This window comes from Dasypus novemcinctus, chromosome 7, assembly GCF_030445035.2.
Source record: "Dasypus novemcinctus isolate mDasNov1 chromosome 7, mDasNov1.1.hap2, whole genome shotgun sequence".
Classification (NCBI taxonomy): Eukaryota; Metazoa; Chordata; class Mammalia; order Cingulata; family Dasypodidae; genus Dasypus; species Dasypus novemcinctus.
In genome coordinates, this window is record NC_080679.1 from 29,081,018 (window position 1) to 29,101,546 (window position 20,529).

At 38.8% G+C, this 20,529-nt stretch overlaps 1 protein-coding gene across 9 annotated transcripts in view; it reads left to right on the forward strand.

Moving 5' to 3' along the window:
- FN1 (fibronectin 1) overlaps positions 1-20,529 on the forward strand; it is a 68,053-nt gene that overhangs the window by 41,004 nt on the left and 6,520 nt on the right. For 3 of the 9 annotated variants that reach the window (XM_058300169.2, XM_058300166.2, XM_058300167.2), the window contains 16 exons: positions 2,310-2,399; positions 3,708-3,977; positions 4,801-4,917; positions 5,587-5,745; positions 6,285-6,440; positions 7,133-7,246; positions 8,091-8,360; positions 9,511-9,698; positions 10,582-10,669; positions 12,020-12,196; positions 13,301-13,390; positions 13,623-13,802; positions 14,962-15,051; positions 16,210-16,676; positions 17,665-17,803; positions 19,967-20,131. In XM_058300169.2, the coding sequence (XP_058156152.1) occupies positions 2,310-2,399; positions 3,708-3,977; positions 4,801-4,917; positions 5,587-5,745; positions 6,285-6,440; positions 7,133-7,246; positions 8,091-8,360; positions 9,511-9,698; positions 10,582-10,669; positions 12,020-12,196; positions 13,301-13,390; positions 13,623-13,802; positions 14,962-15,051; positions 16,210-16,676; positions 17,665-17,803; positions 19,967-20,131 (2,760 nt within the window). The remainder of the gene's footprint in view (positions 1-2,309; positions 2,400-3,707; positions 3,978-4,800; positions 4,918-5,586; positions 5,746-6,284; positions 6,441-7,132; positions 7,247-8,090; positions 8,361-9,510; positions 9,699-10,581; positions 10,670-12,019; positions 12,197-13,300; positions 13,391-13,622; positions 13,803-14,961; positions 15,052-16,209; positions 16,677-17,664; positions 17,804-19,966; positions 20,132-20,529) is intronic. The other 6 variants (XM_058300174.2, XM_058300170.2, XM_058300172.2 and 3 more) reach the window with 3 other exon arrangements.

Below are 20,529 nucleotides of genomic sequence, written 5' to 3' on the forward strand. Positions count from 1 at the left end.
AATCCACATGTGGCTCTGCAATTTTGAAAGATGTAATGTTTATTACCATCTTAACATAACTTTACTATTTTTGTTTATCATGGTTGAAAAATAACAACAGTGACGTTCAAAGACTTCAAACAAAGCCTGCTTCCAAAGAAGTCCATAAAAATAAGTGAAATGTGAAAAGAAATTATATGATTAAATCTAAATGTTTAGAGAGAGAGAAGGAAATGAGGAATTGAAATTATTGTCACCATATTCTTTTTATTCTCATTTTTTAAAAAGTGTCAGCAGATAATGTATTTAATATTAGAAAACTTAGAAACAGTGACTGATGGCTTAGGATAAATGAGGATATTGTTTTGAAGAAAGAGCCAGAAGTTTAATTTGTATTTTGAAAAGAATCTGGTACTGGGCTTTCTCAGAAGACTAAGAGCAGACATTAAAAAAACAACAACAACAACCAAACAAACAAAAATCACTACGGAAATTTTCTTTCTAGTTCCAACCGTTTTGGAATAGATATAATTTCTTAAGGAAAATAAGAGCAGGCCACAGCACAGTACTATGTTTCATGTCAATCTTGCTTCTTTTTTCACTAAAGAGTAAAATAAAATACACATGTGGGACAACAAAAGATCCTGAATAAGGGAAAAAGAACTCGTTACCAAATGATGGCTTTCAGACTTATTTTAGAGAATGACACTCAGATTAAGGCAGCTCACCATGACCATAATCTTAGTTTTTCATTTGGTAGGGGTTAGGGTAAGAGCATCCTTATATTTGCATGCACTCAGGCTGTTTCTGTTATGGAAAGTTCTGGAATCAGCAGTTACAGCACTACCCAATACACAAGTCCCTGCAACAGCACGCTCTCTCCCCACCTTAGTCACAAACCTGTCACACATGTCCCGTGTTCTAAGACCTTATGATAGATACTCTTGCTGTAAAGGACCTCAAGGTAGCCATCTCCCCATTCAAAGAAGCCATTATTACCCTCTTTTACTGATGAAGCAACTGAGGTCCCAAGAAAATCGAGGTCAAGCTTCAGACCTCCTAGTGCAGTGCTTTCTTGAATTCTTGTAGAAGCCTATGTAGAAAGGCTGAAGGGTCATGACGAAAGGAGGGAAGAGTTAGAAACCTTACTCTACCTTCTTGGCTTCTCAAAATGGGGGAAAGGATACCCAGAAATGTATATATCTTTTTTTTCCCTATCATTGCATCATCATCTTTTTGGTGCATCACTTCGCTGCGTAGGGACCTATACCTCTCTGTGCCGCGCAGGTCTGGGCGCCTTTTTTCTTTTTTTTACCAAGAAGTCACAGGGATCAAACATGGGTCCTCTGTATGGTAAATGGGGCTCAACTGCTTGAGCCACAGCCCCTTCCCTATATTATTTTTTAAAAATATTCTATTCTCACCTCAACATGGCAGAACTGACCTCTTTCCCTTTAGAACAGGGTTTCTTAACAACTGATCCGTGAGCTTGAATTGAAGTTCAAAAAAATGTTATCCTTTGGGGATGTGTTGGTGCAGGTATGATCTGTTTATTAAATAATACATAGTACAGTGTGGACTTAGGAAGGGGTCTGTGGTTTTCACCTAACTGGCAAAGGGATCCATGGAACAAAAAAGGTTAAGAACCCCTACTTTAGAATGTGACTTTTTTCCCAGAAAAGAAAAATTGTTACATGGTCTTGGTGACTTGTACTTTGCTTCCCTGTGCCTCCATTTTCTCATTTGTAAAATGGGGATAATTGTAGTAAAATAAACTTTTGGAGGTAATCGTATATGTTGGCTGAGGGGCTGGCTTCACAAGGGTATGCATATGTCAAAATTGTCAAAATGTGCACTTTAGATATAGTGCTGTTTATCAATACAGCTGCTTTTTTAAAAAGAAACAAGTAGCTCATAGGGTTGTTTGTAAGGAGGGCAGCAGTACTGATACGGATCAATGTTAATCTACGGTGCCACCACCGTCATTGTCTGCCCTCAAAAGATGTACATTGAAGTGGATGGTAGAAATACCATTACGAGGCTGTAGCAACTGCATCTTACTTCTGCACTGGCAAGAAGCCTTGTCATGGTGCACAGTCTGAGTCACACTCCCAGAGGGCAGGGCTTAGGGATGCTGCAGGGCAAGTCCCTTCTTTACCAACTAATTACCCAATACACTAGAGTATGCTGTGTTCACATAGGTGTACGTGGGAGAAAGGGAGAAAGGGCCAGAGGCTTGGATACTTCTTCAGTTGAAATAGTCCTGGGAGTGCTTTGGATTTTCATGCTTTCTAGAGTAGGTTTAAAATAAGTGCCACTTGCCTCTTCAGATCTCCTGCCTGGTACAGAATACCTAGTTAGCATCTCCAGTGTCTATGAACAACATGAGAGCACACCTCTAAGAGGAACACGGAAAACGGGTAAGTTGTGTCAACAATATGCTTATCAAGTAGCTTTCATGTACCAATTTTAAATAATAAAATGAAGTTCTATTTCTAAAACTACATTTCCATCTTTTGTGATGGTGGTAATTGTAGCCTTAGTATTACTTTTTGATGACAAGTCTTAAAAGATAAAAAATAAATAAATAAAAGACACTTAATCATCAATTACCCTAACTTTCAGTCACTATGATTCTACTTTCTGCCTCCAGAGAGGACTGAAATTAGTCCAGAAATTTTGTTGTCTAATCTCTTTAAATTGTCACAAGGAGAATTTTCCATCATCTCTATTATTTAGAAATGGCAGGCATTTCTTCTCATTAGGCAGTTATGTCTAGAGGCTGACCTAGTAATTTTCATTGTCACCTAAGTATTTTTCCTCCTTTACTGAGCCACCAAGTTTCTCCTTTTTTCTGGATGAAATATTGTTTTACTCAGTAAAGGAGGTTGTGTTGACTCCATCCTCTCTTATATGACTACTTCTTTTCATTTTTCTTTTTTAAAAAGTACATTTTATTGTATTCATTAGTTTATTAATATAGTCCTCTTGCTTTGCAAAAGAAGTTGTGATATCTCAATTTGGCTTTAGCAAATTATTGAATAGAACAAGTGAACGTTACAACTGGAACAAAAATTTGCTGGAAACTCCAGAGAGGTTAAGTGATTTGAATTTGAGATGAGCTCTGAATTCTTGTTAATTTTTCTACAATCACTAAATTCTCAATTCATGGGGAATTACTCGAATTGCAGTTTGGCAAGGATAATGTCTTATTTAGGTGTCCTAATGTTTTATGTTTGGCATAATTATAGCTCCATGGCTATATCAATGCTCTCTTGAGAATAGAAAGCATCTTTGGGAGTCAAACACTTAAACTGTGAGCAGGCAGATCTTGCCTTATTTTGCAAGATATGCTTACAGGATAGAAACTAGAATATTTAAACAGTGAAGCATTTTAAAATACCAATTCCAAGAATATTTTAAACACCTATCTTCAAATATTATGCAGAAACATACTCTAATAACACATATAAATTACTTGCAGTACTTAGCGAAAGAAAAAAAAGAATGAGTTGGCCATTTGAACAGTACATTTGAGTCAGTACACAGTTTTGATATTTATATGTGACTGAGAATCAGTATATGATAACTCAAAGTTTATGGCAAATCATGGTGTCAATGAGGAAGGGCAGAAATGGTATATGTGTATTACTTTCCTCTTTTTCACTCCTAAGCTGGTGGTTTCTTTTTTTTTCTCTCTCTCTCTCTTCCTTTCCTGGGAAAAATAGGTCTTGATTCTCCAACTGGCATTGATTTCTCTGATACCACTGCCAACTCTTTCATTGTCTATTGGATTGCTCCTCGAGCCCCCGTCACTGGCTTCATTATTCGCCATCATCCTGAACACAGCAGTGGAAGACCTCGAGTAGATCGAGTGCCCCCTACGCGGAATTCCATCGCCCTCACCAACCTCAACTCGGGCACAGAGTATGTGGTTAGCATCGTTGCTGTCAATGGCAAAGAGGAAAGTCTCCCCTTGGTTGGCCAACAGTCAACAGGTAATTTGCTTTCTGGTCTGCAGAGAAACTCAGAGAACTTTCCTCTGCAGGTGGTATCATCTATGAAATAGCTTTGTGTCGTCTGAGTCATCATCTCTTAGAAAACATGTGAAGGGTATAAGGCATGGAGAGGGAAGTGAGGGAAGGTGTGGAGAAAATCTCCCTCTCAGAATATATTAAAAAGAAGCGAATTTATTTGTCCTACGACAATCCTTGCCTGACTTAGGGTTTTAAAATTTCTAATACTTAAAGTTTGTTCAAAATCCAGGAAACTTAAGCACCCTGTTTCAAAATTCCCTTTAAAATATAATTATTTGACTGTCATAGTGTCATTCATTATTCTCTGGAAATAGATGCTAAATATTTAGGGGTGAAGTGTCATGATGACTACACATCAGTCTTAAATAGTTAAGCAAAAAAAAGTATATATACGTGCATGTGTATATGTGTGTGTGTGTATATGGCCGGGAGCAACAAATGTGTCTATGTATGTATGTTACCAAATAGTGAGTCTAAATGAAGGGTGTATATGTTTGTTGTACTATATTTATAACTTTTCTGAAGTTTTGAAAATTTTCTAAATAAACAGGTGAGGAAAAGAATCTTTCTGAAAATTGTAAACAATCATTTTATCACAGTTTGAATCGGCTCCTTAACCCCTTATCTTGAATTATTCATAATTTTCAATTCTGTTCATTTTGAATAGTATTTACATTATTATATGAAGGAATTATAAAGATTAGTATCTGACAAATGAACAAAGAGTGAATTGGGGCATCATTTGAGAATTACTGATGTGAAAACTTACCCACGTGTTTTCCAGTTTCTGATGTTCCAACGGACCTGAAAGTTGTTGCTGCAACCCCCACCAGCTTACTGATCAGCTGGGATGCTCCTCCCGTCACAGTGAGGTATTACAGGATCGCCTATGGAGAAACTGGTGAGTTCCTGAAGTGCTGTTTCACGCGCTTATCAAGGCAGGCTCTGTCGAGCATAGCCTCAAAGCCCAACAGCCAACACACAGTTAAAGCAGTTTTGGAGCCTTATCGATTCCAAGAGTACCTGAAAATGTATGATATAATTGGTAGCAAAATCAAGGTAAAAAGTTGTTTATATCATACAACTAAAGTGGGGAATAACAGAGCTGAGGAAAAAAGAATTGTGAGCTCATTCACCAACATATTATCAGTTGTGACATAAGTGACTTTTAAATTTTTTATTCTTTTTACTTGCCTGTATTTTCCAAATTTTATTTTATGTGAATATATTCCTTTGAAAGTAAAAACCAAGGGATGCAAGGTACCCAGTCCTGGGATGGAGAGCTTACTTCCCTTCTTCTAAAGATCATCTAAAACCCAGTGACATTTTAAAGCTGGAACATTAAAGTAGCGTGATCTGCAATTTTCTCCCAGTTTTTACCCACTTTTAAAGGTTTCCCGCATGCATAAATACACCTTTCTGGTCAGGACCTATTAATAGCACTTGTACAAAGGGAATAAGCAATAAGGTGTGACTTGCCTGCTGCTCTAGTTGCACTCATTCATTTAGTCAGCATTACCCAGGTAGCTCTAAATCCCTCACCCCAGCGCTTATCCCTGTTTTTGTGCAGGAGGTCCCGTCCAGGAGTTCACTGTGCCTGGGAGCAAGTCTACAGCTACCATTACTGGCCTGAAACCTGGAGCCGATTACACCATCACCCTGCATGCCGTCATTGGCCGTGGAGACAGTCCGGCAAGCAGCAAGCCCGTTTCCATTGATTACCGAACAGGTACTAGCACCTCCTCTGGGGAGGCATGGACATATTTATGCATGTAAATTTTATATTGTCCTCCCACTGTATTTTCCACATTGTGAACTTTGTTTTTAAATCAGACAAAGTAACATCTGCAATTAATACACTTTTGAGCTAGTTATACAAGGAAGCACTCCATGAGCAGGGATTTTTGTCTGCTTTGTTAACTGATTTATTCCATTTGCCTGCAATAGAGACAGGTATAAAGAAGGCTCAATATGTATTTGTTGAATGAATGGATGGATGTATGAATGAATGGATGAGTTGATATCATAAAGAAGACAAATTCGTCCTTGGAATGTAGCTTCTTTTATGAAAGAAAGCCAAAATGAAAATAGGAAATGGTATCTAGATACATGCCCTATCCTCCAAAAAGTGATCTCTCTGTCCCTGGAAAAAGAAGCTGGGAAAGATTAAGAGCTATAACAAACTTTTCAGAGATATGCCGTAGCTGGAGACAAGGACTTGTCCACACGACTGGGGTTTCACCTGTTTCTCCTTGCTTTTATTTGTAGAAATCGACAAACCATCCCAGATGCAAGTGACTGATGTTCAGGACAACAGCATTAGTGTCAAGTGGCTGCCTTCCAGTTCCCCGGTTACTGGTTACCGAGTGACCGCCACTCCTCAAAATAGCCCAGGACCATCAAAAACTAAAACTACAGGCCCAGGTAAGAATAGCCAGCATCTCACGTACAGCAGAATAAGCAGAATAGAACCAGACATTATACTTCAAAAAAAAAAAATAGGTGGCCACCTTGCCGTGAGTACTGTACATTTCATATCGTATAGCAAAGTTGCCCCATTCATGAATTCAGGGTTCAGGATCATTATCGACACACTATACAGTAGAAATTTTAAGATAAGTGCCTTCTGATTTTGCATGTATGGCTCTCCCTGGTAGTCTGGGTATCTTAAATTATTAGATTCATTTTTGTGGTTTTGTTTATGGTACACATCAAGGAGAGGAATGGATGGCCTGACTGACTTTTTTGGATTCTTTCAGCTCTGTTGTTTTTATTTCTACATAAAACACTTCTGCAGTTAGGATCTTAAGGCATTATCTCTAAAGTCAAGTAAATTTTAACTTTTTAAGAGCATTATCAAGCAATTGTTGGGGCATCATATTAAATTTTAGAGCATATCCTTTCATGCTGACAGTTTTACTCCAATATGGTAATTTGAATTAGCAATTAATAAGTTTATCCTAGAGGAAATAGAAGTTTAACTCCTCCATATTTAATGGTAATTCTGCAAATGAAAATTCTAGGCCACCTCTTATTTACTACCAAGTCCTGAAAGTAGCTTGAATAACTTTACAGTGGATGATCGATGCTGCATTTGCTTTTCACTCCCTTTGCAGATCAAACAGAAATGACTATCGAAGGCTTGCAGCCCACAGTGGAGTATGTGGTTAGTGTCTACGCTCAGAATAGAAATGGAGAGAGTCAGCCTCTGGTTCAGACTGCAATAACCAGTATGTAACCCGCGTTCATTTTCCATTTTCCAAGTCACATTTTGTTTTTAGAAGTCTGAACATCCTCTGCATGTCTTTTGCTGTTTTACATAGGGAAAGTCAACATGTCAGTAAGTTTGTATCTTGGGCTGAGCCCTATACAAACATTTTTCCTTCTCAGTGCTGAGCAATGAACTTATAAGGAAAGAAGTTGTGGAACTACCATAGTTAGTTGCTGTGCTTTGAATTCCTTTTGCTCAAATGGCCTCAGCAAAATCTTATTCGCCTACATCAAATCTACAAAATATTTTGCTAGGACCATCTTTTCTATGACTGGATGGTAAAGTTGATTGACGTGTGCCTCCTGCAGCTATTATGTTTGGAGCATTTGAGGACTATGGCTGGTCTAGCATTTAATGTAAATACTTAATAGAAGGGGGCAATGAAGAGTTTCGATAAAGACGATAACAATCTGAATCTAACATTGAAAATCAGCTTTACCATTTCCAAGGTGTAGAAAATCTGGGTCTATGAGACTAACCCTCACATTGCAAAAAACAAATCTTGGTAGAATATCTTAAAATTAATATATATAAATATCCTTTGAAGGGACATTTTGCAGGATCTCAATGCATGTCATGTACACCTATGTCTTTTTAAGTTCATAAGTGATGCAACATAAAATATTTTCTAAACCAAAAATTTTAAGCAAGTGTCAGGTAATTTTCCACTTAATGATGGTTTAATTGGATCTTAATTCATAAAAAAAAATCCCTAAAACTGCAAAACTGCTTTGCATGTTATAAAAATGCTTATTTCACAACTTGCTTTTCACATAACCTCTTACCATTAATTTGCCTAACAGACATTGATCGCCCTAAAGGACTGGCATTCACTGATGTGGATGTCGATTCCATCAAAATTGCTTGGGAAAGCCCACAGGGGCAAGTTACCAGGTACAGGGTGACCTTCTCGAGCCCTGAGGATGGAATCCATGAGCTATTCCCTGCACCTGATGGTGAAGAAGACACTGCAGAGCTGCAAGGCCTCAGGCCGGGTTCTGAGTACACAGTCAGTGTGGTGGCCCTGCACGGTGATATGGAGAGCCAGCCCCTGATTGGAACTCAGTCCACAGGTATATCGTTAATTGCACCACCTGGTTGCTCACGGGAGCAGTGTCTTTATGCCCTGCTGAGCGAAATATACTTTATCGGGCTATTGATTCCCGAATAAGGGGGTAAGAAAACCTCCCTGTTAGCAAAGATCCTCTTTCAAGAGGAATAGTAATATACAAAATTTAGGTGATTTTAGGTAAGCAGGTCTAGTAGGAGGAAATTTTGGAGTAGCTTGGCTTAAAAAACAAGGTTGGAAAGTAAAACATTTGGACATGATTCTAAAATTGTAGATTATTTCCTAAGCTATAACATCCTAGGGTTTACCCTCACTGGATATGAAGGAAAGAAGTTTAGCATCATAGTGCTTACTCTAAAAAGGAATCCAGGTTGGGGCATTTCAGAGCAGGCTGATTCTGAAAACACATGGGTCAGAGCTTTCGTCTCTGGTTAGATATCATAATTTGCTTAAAGGACGGTGAATCAGACTCATAGAAACAGGCAAGAGGGCAAATGCTTTCCACAATATTTCATCCTCTCGTGCTTTGTTTCTGAAGCAGAGTAGAATGCTAAAGATGTGTCCAAGTGACAGCATAAGCCCCAGAGGTGACAATCTTTATTATTGCTCTTTGCTTCTCTTTTCTGCTTCTGTTGTGAGCCAATTTTCTTCTTATGCTGCACCACAGAGAATACTTCAAATTTAGCAGTGATGTATGCCAACGGGTTCAAATCAAGAGACATTGAAAACATAAATCTCTCTTCTTTAGAAGGAACAATTTGGGAAATGGCTATCCACACAAAGATAGTTTATATAGAAAGAGGGCTATTGCTCATTTTTCCAAACAACTGGAAAATCAATCCTAATGGTCAATTTGACATTTTTGTTTTTTAAGGGGGGATAAAACTTCTAAAACCTAAAGTCATTTAGAGCGCAGGGCTTGCGTGAGAGTTTCCAGTGATTCTGAAAATTGGTAGATATAAAACACATTTTCTTACAAGCACACTTCCTTCATTTTGCATCTCTCCTTATATTTTCTTGAACTGAATCTTTACTCAACTGGGGAACCCACCCAACCAAATAAGAACAATCCATTCTACTTCTTCGAGTTCACTTTATTTTCCTTTTTCCCCATTTCCCATAAGATAACCTCTAACCAATGACCATCCCGACAGCCATTCCTTCACCAACCAACCTGAGGTTCACTCAGGTTACGCCAACAAGCCTGACTGCCCTGTGGACAGCACCCGATGTTCACCTCACTGGATATCGAGTACGGGTGACCCCCAAGGAGAAGACAGGACCGATGAAAGAAATCAACCTTGCCCCAGACAGCTCATCTGTGGTGGTATCAGGACTAATGGTAAGAACTGACCATTTGTCATTGGCCTAAAGAAGTAGGTCACATCTTAGGCAGTTCATATAGTGTTAGAAATAGGATGTCATCATAAATCTACTTGTGTTCTTCTCTGCCATCAAGATAATTCCATTGTAATTTTATATCAAGTAGAATTTTGTTATGGAGACTTAGGATTTTCCAGAATACTACTGGAAACAGAATTTGACAAATGGTTTCAGATTTTGCACAGCTCTTTTAGACTCATCTGCTTATTTCAAAAGCTTGTATAGGGGTGGGAAGGGTTATACCTCCATTGGCTGAATGCATAAATCCACTTGAGTTAGGCATTTTCCGAGTTCTGCTACCTCAGAAAGGAATAGTCTCCAATTTGTACCAATCCACCTGACTCTACTCCCACTGAAACATTTTTAACCCTTTCAGACTTGCATGTAGAATATTAGCCAGGAACTTAGGGGACTGAGGTACTCCTTAACATAAGGGCAAATACAGGATAAATTACAGAAGGAGGATTCAGGGATAGAAGGGAGCATACTCTTTGTCTCTCTATGATCAGAAAAATTTATGATTTGTACTTGTCAGATCATAAAGGAGAAAAATAGGCTCATACCCATTTTCTTTATTTCTCATTAGCTCAGTATAATTATGTAAGTTAGGGCTTACTTGGGCTTACCTCCTAGAATCATTTTTAGTTCATTTAATTTAAATATATTATTGATCATCTTCATGGTAGGAATGGAATTAATCTAGGAGTTTGCAGTGCTCTAAGTTTTACTGTAAGATTTAAGAGGTTTCTTTTAAAAACCACTGCTTTCATCTAATGCTGTAGTTAAAAATCCTGTGCTGCCAAAGATCACAATTCTCAAGTTTACCATGCCCTTATTTCTAGGTGGCCACCAAATATGAAGTGAGCGTCTATGCTCTTAAAGACACTCTGACCAGCAGACCAGTTCAGGGAGTTGTCACTACTCTGGAGAGTAAGTGATCAAACTTTTTAGTTTTGACAAATATTCTGCATGAAGAAAAATCGAAGATGGTAAATGATTTTTTGGCTTGCTATCAGTTGAATGACTGCCAATTTGAAATTGGGTTGATTACCTCTCTTTTATTTCCTACTGTCACCTTTTTGCCTCCTCAGAGAGTGCCTATAGGCACATAAGATGGAATCGCTTTTTAATGTTATAAGGTTGGTGTTAGAAACTAACACTCAGTTTATGCTCTACTTGTTAGAAGAGTTTTTCAATGAATTAAATTTGGGAGGGCACACTGGCTGTTCTTGTGTCTTAATAGTATAGTATTGGACCAAGTCAGACCCAGGTTTAGTCTTCTGCCATGTTAATAATTTGCTGTTTTCTTTCAGAAGTCACATAAACTGTCAAAATTTCCTCATCTATAAAATAGGGGGATGTATTATACCCATTGAAAGAACAGATATGAAGTCCTGTAAAAATGGCAAAATATTAGCCAAGCAATACATAAATATTGCCAGCTGGCCATATTATTGTTAACTCCTGTGACACATATTTTTACATAGAGTAAATAAATTATTTTGCTTTAATACTTAGTAAGGTATTTGTAGGTATTGTAAAGTCAGGCCTGGGAACCACTGGTAGTATCTCTAAAGTTTTTCAGTAAAAAAGATATGTAGATGAATTTTTTCATATGTTTTAATTACTGTTAACCTTTCCCAAGAGAAAATATTATTAGTCACCTATTTTCTGAAATGAGTGTATTTGACATATGTCTTAGTTTGCCAGGGCTGCTATAACAAATACCAGAAAATGATTTGGCTTACACAACAGGAAATTATTATCTCATGGTTTTGGAGGCTGGAAGTCCAACATCAAGGTGTTGCAGGCCATGCTTTCTCCCAGGGTCTGTAGCGCTCTGGTGGGTGCTGGCTTGCTGCAATCCATGGGGCTGCTTGGCTTGTGGCTCTGCCACCATCACATGGTGAGGTCTGTCTCATTCTCTGGCTTCTCCTCTGGCTTCCATTCTCCTCAGTGATGTGTTCCTTTGTCTAGTTTCCACTCCTTGTTTATAAGGACTCCGGTCATATGGACTAAGGCTTGCCCTGATTCAATTTGGCCTCGTCTAAATAGGATCTTTAAAGATCCTCTTCACAAATGAGTCCACACCTTGACTAAAATTAAAGGCTCTGTTTACAAACGGCTTCACACCCACAAGACAGGGGGTTAGGGCTTGAACTTGCTTCTGTGAGGGACATGATTCAGTCAGCAACAGTGTATAATAAGGAAACGCTTTTAAATACCAAAGCATCACATCTATGAATCAAGCAAGTACTAACCCACGATGATCCTGTGCAGATGTCAGTCCTCCAAGAAGGGCCCGTGTGACAGATGCTACTGAGACGACCATCACCATTAGCTGGAGAACCAAGACAGAGACCATCACTGGCTTCCAAGTTGATGCCATCCCAGCAAATGGCCAGGCTCCAGTTCAGAGAACCATCAAGCCGGATGTCAGAAGCTATACCATCACAGGTCAGGGAACTCGCTGCATGGACCACGTGTTACCCACCACCCACAATGTAAACTAGCCTATACATTTTTTCTGAATAATAAACTTTATTTTTAGAACAGTTTCCGCTCTACAGAAAAGCACAGAAAGGACAAAGTTCCCATATACCTCCCCTACCCCCACTCACACAGAGTTTCCCCTATTGTTACCACCTTGCGTTTGTGTGGTACGTTTGTTACAATTAATGAATGGGTATTGACTTAGTAGTAGTAACTGAAGCCCATAGTTTAATGATATTAGAGTTCACTCTTTGTGTATACTACTCTGTGGGTTTTGACAGATGTGTAATGCCATACAGAAGTTTCACTGTCCTAAAAGTGCCCTGTATCTACCTACTCATCTCTTTTCCCACCTCACCCCCAACAATGGCAATCACTGATCTTTGTACACTCTCTATAGTTTTGACTTGTCCATAATATCCTATAGTTGGAATCATAAAGAATGTGACCAAAAAAATTATCTTCTCACCGTGATCAGAAGTAGTTTTGCCCTCTGAATGCCAGTTTCATCTAATGTTTGTCAGAGAAATAGCATACATTTTTTTCATCACTGTACCCTTTTTTATTTAAAAAACCCCAACAATAATGGTTAAAACCAAAAGAAACCAAATGCTACAGTTTTTAGCGTTAATATGATTAGATAAGAGAAAAAAGCATAATTAAATGGAAAAAAAACAACAAAAACCAACACTGCTTCATAAAGTACAAAGTCGTTAGAGAATTCCAATGTTTGGGCGAATTTAGGTCTTTTTGAACTTTAAAATTTTGGTTCCAGATAATAACTACTGACCATAGGTGGTCACCCCTCATTCTCCAAGAGAGAATTTTCTGTATTTTACAATGTATTTTACCCAATATTTTTGGCTGCATCAGTGATTTTCTTTTGAAATATGCTTCTTATTAACAGTTAACACCCTTATCATGCTCTAATGTACTGTTCAATCATGGACCACTTATGTCATCTACATAAATATGGGATGTTAGAGGAACCACAAAAATTGCAGATGAGCTTGAAAATTTCCTAGTAAAGAAGGCACAGGTGAAAAACCATCTTTTTTTAAATCCCAGGTTTACAACCGGGCACTGATTACAAGATCCACCTGTACACTCTGAACGACAATACCCGGAGCTCCCCGGTGGTCATCGATGCCTCCACGGGTAACCACACTTTTTATGGAAGAACTGCCATTGACTTCCCTGTCATCAGTCACGAGACTTAAGAAACAAACGTGAAGCTGATATTTCTGTGTTAGAGATCACAGTGACTCATTTTCCAGTTGAGAGGTCTCTCAGATCCCTCTGAGACTGTTTAGAAGGGCTGGGAAAAGAGTATGGGAGTAACTTTCTTGGTTATTCATTTTCTTAGAACCTTGATTTTGTTTTCTGTTAGCCATCGATGCACCGTCCAACCTGCACTTCCTGACCACCACACCCAACTCTGTCCTGTTCTCCTGGAAGCCACCCCAAGCAAGAATCACAGGCTATATCATCAAGTACGAGAAGCCTGGATCCCCTCCCAGAGAAGTGGTCCCTCGGCCGCGCCCTGGTGTCACAGAAGCTACTATTACTGGTATTGCTGTCCCCATGCTGTCATTTTCCTCCTCACTTCCTATGAGTATACAAAGTCCTTAGCAAACCTCAAATGTGCCTTTGATATTATGCCATGACAGTGAGAGGCCCTATTGCTGATAACTTCAGAAGGCATTCTTTGTCTGGGAGATGTAGAGCTCAGCATATCTCAAAAGGGATGTGTTCATGGAAACGGTAATTTCAATATTGTCCTAATGACATAATGAAAGTCATTAAAAAAAAAATGTTTTTTTTTCTGGCTGTAATTTAGCCCCTTCAGATGCCTGTCTGTTCAGTCTCAAAAAAGACATTTTTCAAAGCTGTCTAGCTAATTGTGATCCTGGCTGCACCCTCAGCTCCTATACATCTGGTGATTGCACAGGACTTGCCAGAACAACACCTGCCATTGTCTTCATTATGCAGTTTCACAGAATGAGACTTGAGGCAAAGTAATCCCAACCACCCAGATTGGAGAGTGGGCCTCGAATGGAGAATGAGTTCTCCAGTTATCTTACTCTACAGATTATAGGCCTCTGACATATTTTTTTCCAAGAGAGTAAATGTTTAAACTGTATTTAGGCGATCATCTGTACTGTAAAATCCCAGTGGAACACAGAGATACCACAAAATAGAATCAGATATGGGAATAATTGAATCAAATACTTCTACTACTACCACCCAAAGATTGGTCACTGTCACTGCACAGCACAGCCACTTACCTTTAGTTTAACTTCTTGATCCATTGAGGGCTACCTGGTCATTAGCGCTAAGTAGATTCATGAATACAATCAGTAGTGAATTCTCCCAAATTAATATACTGGAGCTTTACAGTGTTGATAGATTCTCTTGCACTCAAAAAGGCAAATCAGAACATATATTAAAATAATACCCAGGAAAAGTTAACATCAAAGTGTTTGTTTATTCAGGTGTCAGATTCAAAAGTTAGAAAATTAAGTTGCTAAGTAGCCATCATTTATAGAGTGTTTTATGAAAGAAAAGTAATGTCAACTTGACCTTTCTGTAGACCACCGGCTAGGTGGAGAGGGGTTACTCTACCCCCCAGGAACCTCCGCCAGTGAGATTCACTTCCACTTGACCATCTAAGCCCACAGGCATACCCTGATGGTTCTGTTTTTTTTTTTTTTTTTTCTCTATCTCAGGTCTTGAACCAGGTACTGAATACACAATCTACGTCATTGCCCTGAAAAACAACCAGAAGAGTGAGCCACTGATAGGGAGGAAAAAGACAGGTAAAATGAGCACCTTCCAATTCACAGGGACAAAGTCAATTTAAAATGATTAGTTTTGCAATGTGAAAAACTTCATGCTGTGATGCATTTCTCATGGAACTTTTTTTTCCTATCAACACTACATATATATTGTACTCCTTGGAAACAGGAATCATCTTAACCTAGTATACAGAATTAGGTTGTATTTTTTCTTTACTCCAGCAATTACCTTTAAAAAAATTCAGACCAGGTATTAGAATGTAAAGACTAAGTTTCTAGAGTATTCTTTTTTTTTTTTTGAGGTGTCAGGGCCAGAGATTGAACCTGGAACCTCACAACTGAGAGGTCGTTGCTCAACCACTGAGCCACATTGGCTCCCCTGAGTTGTTTTTTTGTTTTGTTTTTTTTTTTAGAAGGTACTAGGAACCAAATCTGGGACTTTCCATGCGGGAAGCAGGCACTCAGCTGCTTGAGTCACATCTGCTCCCAAGAATTCTATTCTTCTCTACCTTCAGTTGAATCTTAAAATGTTTTGGAAAACTAGGGGAGAAATCTCTCCCATTTGTGTTTATTCATTATTTCGTTTCTGAAATTTTGAACTAAATGATGTTTTACTCTTTCATCCAGTTTTAGTTTTAATTTTAAGAAAAGCCACATATATGCTGATAGGGAAACTTTAAAATAAACATCTCTATATTTTTATCTATTCTTACCATTTGAAATCATGAAAAACTGTTGATGCAAAACTCTGTACTTCTCATATTTCAGAAACTGGTATGATTAGTCTGAGCCCACAAACATGTAGATTCCAGTTCTTACAACTTCCTTCTCCAGTGGGGGTTTAAAAGAAAGGAGAAGAAAGTTTGCATATTTCAGTTCCATTAGACTTAATTTGAGCAGAGGCAACTTCCATGGGGCTCAGCAGTTCAAAGTTCTTAAGTGTATGATAAAATCATACTAACACTTTTTTCTTTCTAAACTAAAAAGAAACCTTTGAGAAAAATCATAAAGATTTCTTTCTAGAAAAAAATGTGTTTTGTGATCTGCGAACTGCCCATTTTCCAGGGGCTTTGATCGATTGGTAAACAGTCATTGTCGCCTGAATTGATAGTGATTACTGCTACTACTTCGGGAAGCTTAACGTGCTTTGCTTTTTTGGCTCTAACCTCTCTTGGCTAGATGAGCTTCCCCAACTGGTAACCCTTCCACACCCCAATCTTCACGGACCAGAGATCTTGGATGTTCCCACCACAGTTCAAAAGACCCCTTTCATCACCAACCCTGGGTATGACAATGGAAACGGTATTCAGCTTCCTGGCACTTCCGGTCAGCAGCCTAGTATTGGGCAACAAATGATCTTTGAGGAGCATGGTTTTAGGCGGACCACACCGCCTACAATGGCCACCCCTGTAAGGCATAGGCCAGGACCATATACGCCGAATGTAAATGAGGAGATCCAAATCAGTCATGTCCCCAGAGGGGATGTAGACTACAACCTCTACCCTCACGTTCTGGGACTCAATCCAAATGCCTCTACAGGACAAGAAGCTCTCTCTCAGACAACCATCTCTTGGACCCCATTCCAGGAAAGTTCTGAGTATATCATTTCATGTCATCCAATCGGCGTTGATGAAGAACCCTTGCAGGTATTAATTGTTCTCTTTCTTTCTGTTTGGGCAGCCCAGAAAGGAGTAAGCTAGGTAGCTGAAGTGACCAGAGCTCTAGTGTAAAGTGGCTACACTTCTAGGACTTCTTTGGAAAGATGGCATAATTAAGCCCTGATTTTTAAAAAAATCTCATTATGGCCCTACTTTGGGGGAAGTGCCAGAGAGTGACATTAGCTTTTATTTAGTAAAGAAGATGAAATAATTTCTATTACTCTCACTCATTTGAAGCTCCTTAATGATACAGACAAAATGATGTAAGAGAAGGGAGAGAGATATTCTGCCTGAATTTATGGTGATGGGAGAAAAACTCCAGTGCTGTCCTTGTAATTTTTCCTTGAAGAATCCCATTAAATACACTATATCTAAGTAAAAAAGAACTTAGGTGAAGCTGTGCCTATCAGCTGTTGTGATTGATTCTAACAAAAACTTTCTATTCATTTGTTTTGCCAATATCAATTTTTATTGTGTTGCATTTAGAAAGTATAGAATTTTTAAACTCTGCTTACACTGTAGGAGATTTATGAGCTTGGAAATGCAAGTTTGAGGATTTGCTCAAGTGTTTTAAGAACCCCATGTTGAGGCCAGGTGATCTGTTGTATAGCATGAATACATCTCCCAGAGAGCAGTGTCTGTGTTTGATGTAAAGGGGAGATGACCAGAATTTCCAGAGGGCTTGCACTGGTGCATGACTGCAGCAGATGAAAGGGTGGTTGTGTCTAGTCCTGTTAAGGGTTCCTGGTAACTAGGGAGCTCATAGATGGATTGTTGGTAGCAAAGTCTGGCAGGTAGAAATGATGCTCCCTCACTTTCGTTCCATTTTTCTCGACTGGTTGGGGCCCCTACACCTTCCCTCCATATTTGCTTCCCTTTGCTTTGTTTATACAGAGAGGGTTATTGAGAGTAGGGGAGCCCGTGTCTATTCCATACTATAATGTCTCTCCCACCTTGGCTGTCCTAATGATTGCAGTTCCGAGTTCCTGGAACTTCTGCTAGTGCCACTCTGACGGGCCTTACCAGAGGCGCCACCTACAACATCATAGTGGAGGCCCTAAAAGACCAGAAGCGGCACAAGGTTCGGGAGGAGGTTGTTACCGTGGGCAACTCTGGTATGTGAATATGTGTGCTCTTCTCCACAGCCTCCACTCTGGACCACACCAGAGGTGGCTCTCTCTACTGACTTGGTTGCTGTTGTCTTTTAACTTTGGAAAATAATTCTATTCATCATCACAAAGTAAATGAGCAGCTTCTAATTCAATTATTTTTCCTTCGTAGTGTCCTAGTACTTTTTCAAAATGTGTAGCCCACAGAATCTCAGAGAATCACACAGTGATAGATCTGGAAGGGACTTCAAATACTCTTTAGTCCAGTGCTGAGTCCCTGTGAGTGAGTTGGTATAGGGGCACAAGTCCCCTGCTATCTTTCCCCAGACCCTTTCCATCTCACTTGCTGCTGTTCTCACTTCCTAAGTAAAGTGATTTCCTAAGTAAAGGTAATTCCCCATTGGTAGGCTTTATGGAACAGCAGGGTTTGTTTGTAATGTAAAATGCTACCTGTATTACCCACTTCTGTCCAAAGAGCTCCCTTATTGCAGTGTTATTTGCTTTCTCTTTTTTTTTTCCCTGATTATGTAGGAACAAAGAAGGCCTCAATAGAGATTAAGTGGTCATTGGCTGTTTTTTAGCCGCTGGAAAGTCCTTTTAAATCAACAGCATGTTGTCTGGCTTTTCAGTTTACAGTAGCTGAATGAGATGGAGAATAATCAAAACCATGAATCCTGAATCTTCCAACTGGAGGGTTTTCTATTCCGCATAAGGAGGGAGTATTAAATTCTGTTTCTGCCAAGTCACACAGGCTCTATTCCTAGAGCTAGTTATTTAATTTCAATTTTCTTCACATCTGATGGACAACTGTGCTATTTACCAGTAAAATTTCCTGTGAATTAAGCAGTTGAATATTTATGTGTGAGAATTGCTTTTTACTTGTAGTATATACCAACAGTAATGCTTATCTTGTGCCTTTTGTGGTTTTACTAATAGAATACCACATGAAAGGAATTTTCAAGTTGTTGGGGTTTTTCTACATCATTCTTTTAAAGAATTACTTCTTCTGACCATAGTCAGGAATTTTAACTCCTGGCTATTTTTAAATTATTGACGCCCTTACTAATAGTTTAAGCTTCTTCCATTTTCCTTTCCTACTCCTGATTCCCAGCTGTCGTATTCTACATTCTAACCAGGTTCTCTTGGCTTTGAAACATGTCAGATTTCTTCATTTCTCCAAAACTCTATTGTCTTCCAGGATGATTGGTCCTTTAACTAATGCTTTTGAGCTTTTGATTCCTGCACTGTAAAAACAAATATGTCCAGCCCAATTGGGGTTTAAAGTTACAGTTTTAGTTTTTAATTTTTAGAGAAAACTTGAGGCATGTTTTGGTTGCATAGATTATTTTAAAGTAAGTTTTTCTAAAGCTAAAACAAACAATATCTTACATAACATGAAGAGATCCCATTACTTCTTCTTAAGTTAGCCAAACCCCACTCTTCCTCTTATTTGGAATGGTTCGTTTTATTGATAAAGTGAAGTAGTTCTACCATTATCATAATGTACAAAATCTAGAATTTTTGTACTATTATGCAAACATGCAATAATAAAAGCAAAGGTCACATTAAGATATATACAAAAATGCTGAGTTATGCGCTGTCAGCACAAGATGACCTTTTATTATTATTCTTAATTTTATGAGCATTTTCCAAGTGCTGGTAAAGGGCCAGTGCTTTGAATTCATGATCTCCCATGTAATCTACATGAGTCCTAGGAGGTACAGATATTATTTTTTATAATCTCCATATTACTGATGAGGGAAGTAGGGCAGAGAGATATGAACTAGCTAGTTCAGGGTCACTCAGGTGCCGATGGAGGGGCATTGCCAGCCTTTGCACCCCACCAAAGTTCTTAACTAGCATATATTCCTAGAGATCTATTCTATGTTGTATAAAGTAGATTTACCAGAAAAGATCATTTTTAAGAGCTAATGGCACAAATGAAAGATGGGCTTTCTTTTAAGATGCTTTTGGCAATGGTCCTCTGGCTATGTCTAAGGCATTGTTTATTAGAGCTGCTGATGCATTGATAGAACAGAAAAATGCTTAGTGCTACTGGAGGTTTTGTTTTAAATTAACTCATTGATTCAATAAATCAGTCTTCTGCTGTAGGGTCCAAAACCACAAATAAGATGTCTTGTTTGCTTTTCCCTGCTTTTCTTCATGTAGTCAATGAAGGCCTGAACCAACCCACCGATGACTCGTGTTTCGACCCTTACACCGTATCCCATTATGCCATCGGAGAGGAGTGGGAGCGACTTTCTGAATCTGGCTTTAAACTCTCGTGCCAGTGCTTAGGCTTTGGCAGTGGGCATTTCAGATGTGATTCATCTAGTGAGTAGCTTGCTTTTTCCATCCACCTGTCTGTCCATCTCTGCCAGCTCCATGTATGCACACTAATGTGCCTAGGAAGCATGTTTGGCAGAAGCAGGCTCTTCCAAACATGAAGCAAACAAGGGGTTATTGTTTGACTTAAAGTAACATTTCACATCATAAAAAGTGATGAGAAATTTTACTTGTTGAATATTGCTTCATTTCAAGGGTTGTATGCTGACACAAGTATTTATTTTTTAAAATGTTATGGCAGTAATATTTTTTAATTTTTCCGTTAAAAGATATTAATTACGTCTAACTGTTTAGAGCCAATGCTAATGAGGACTATCAGAGATGCAAAGAAACCCTAAATCTCTTTTAATCTTTAACATTGAATGAGGTCCAAGGTGAACATTGAC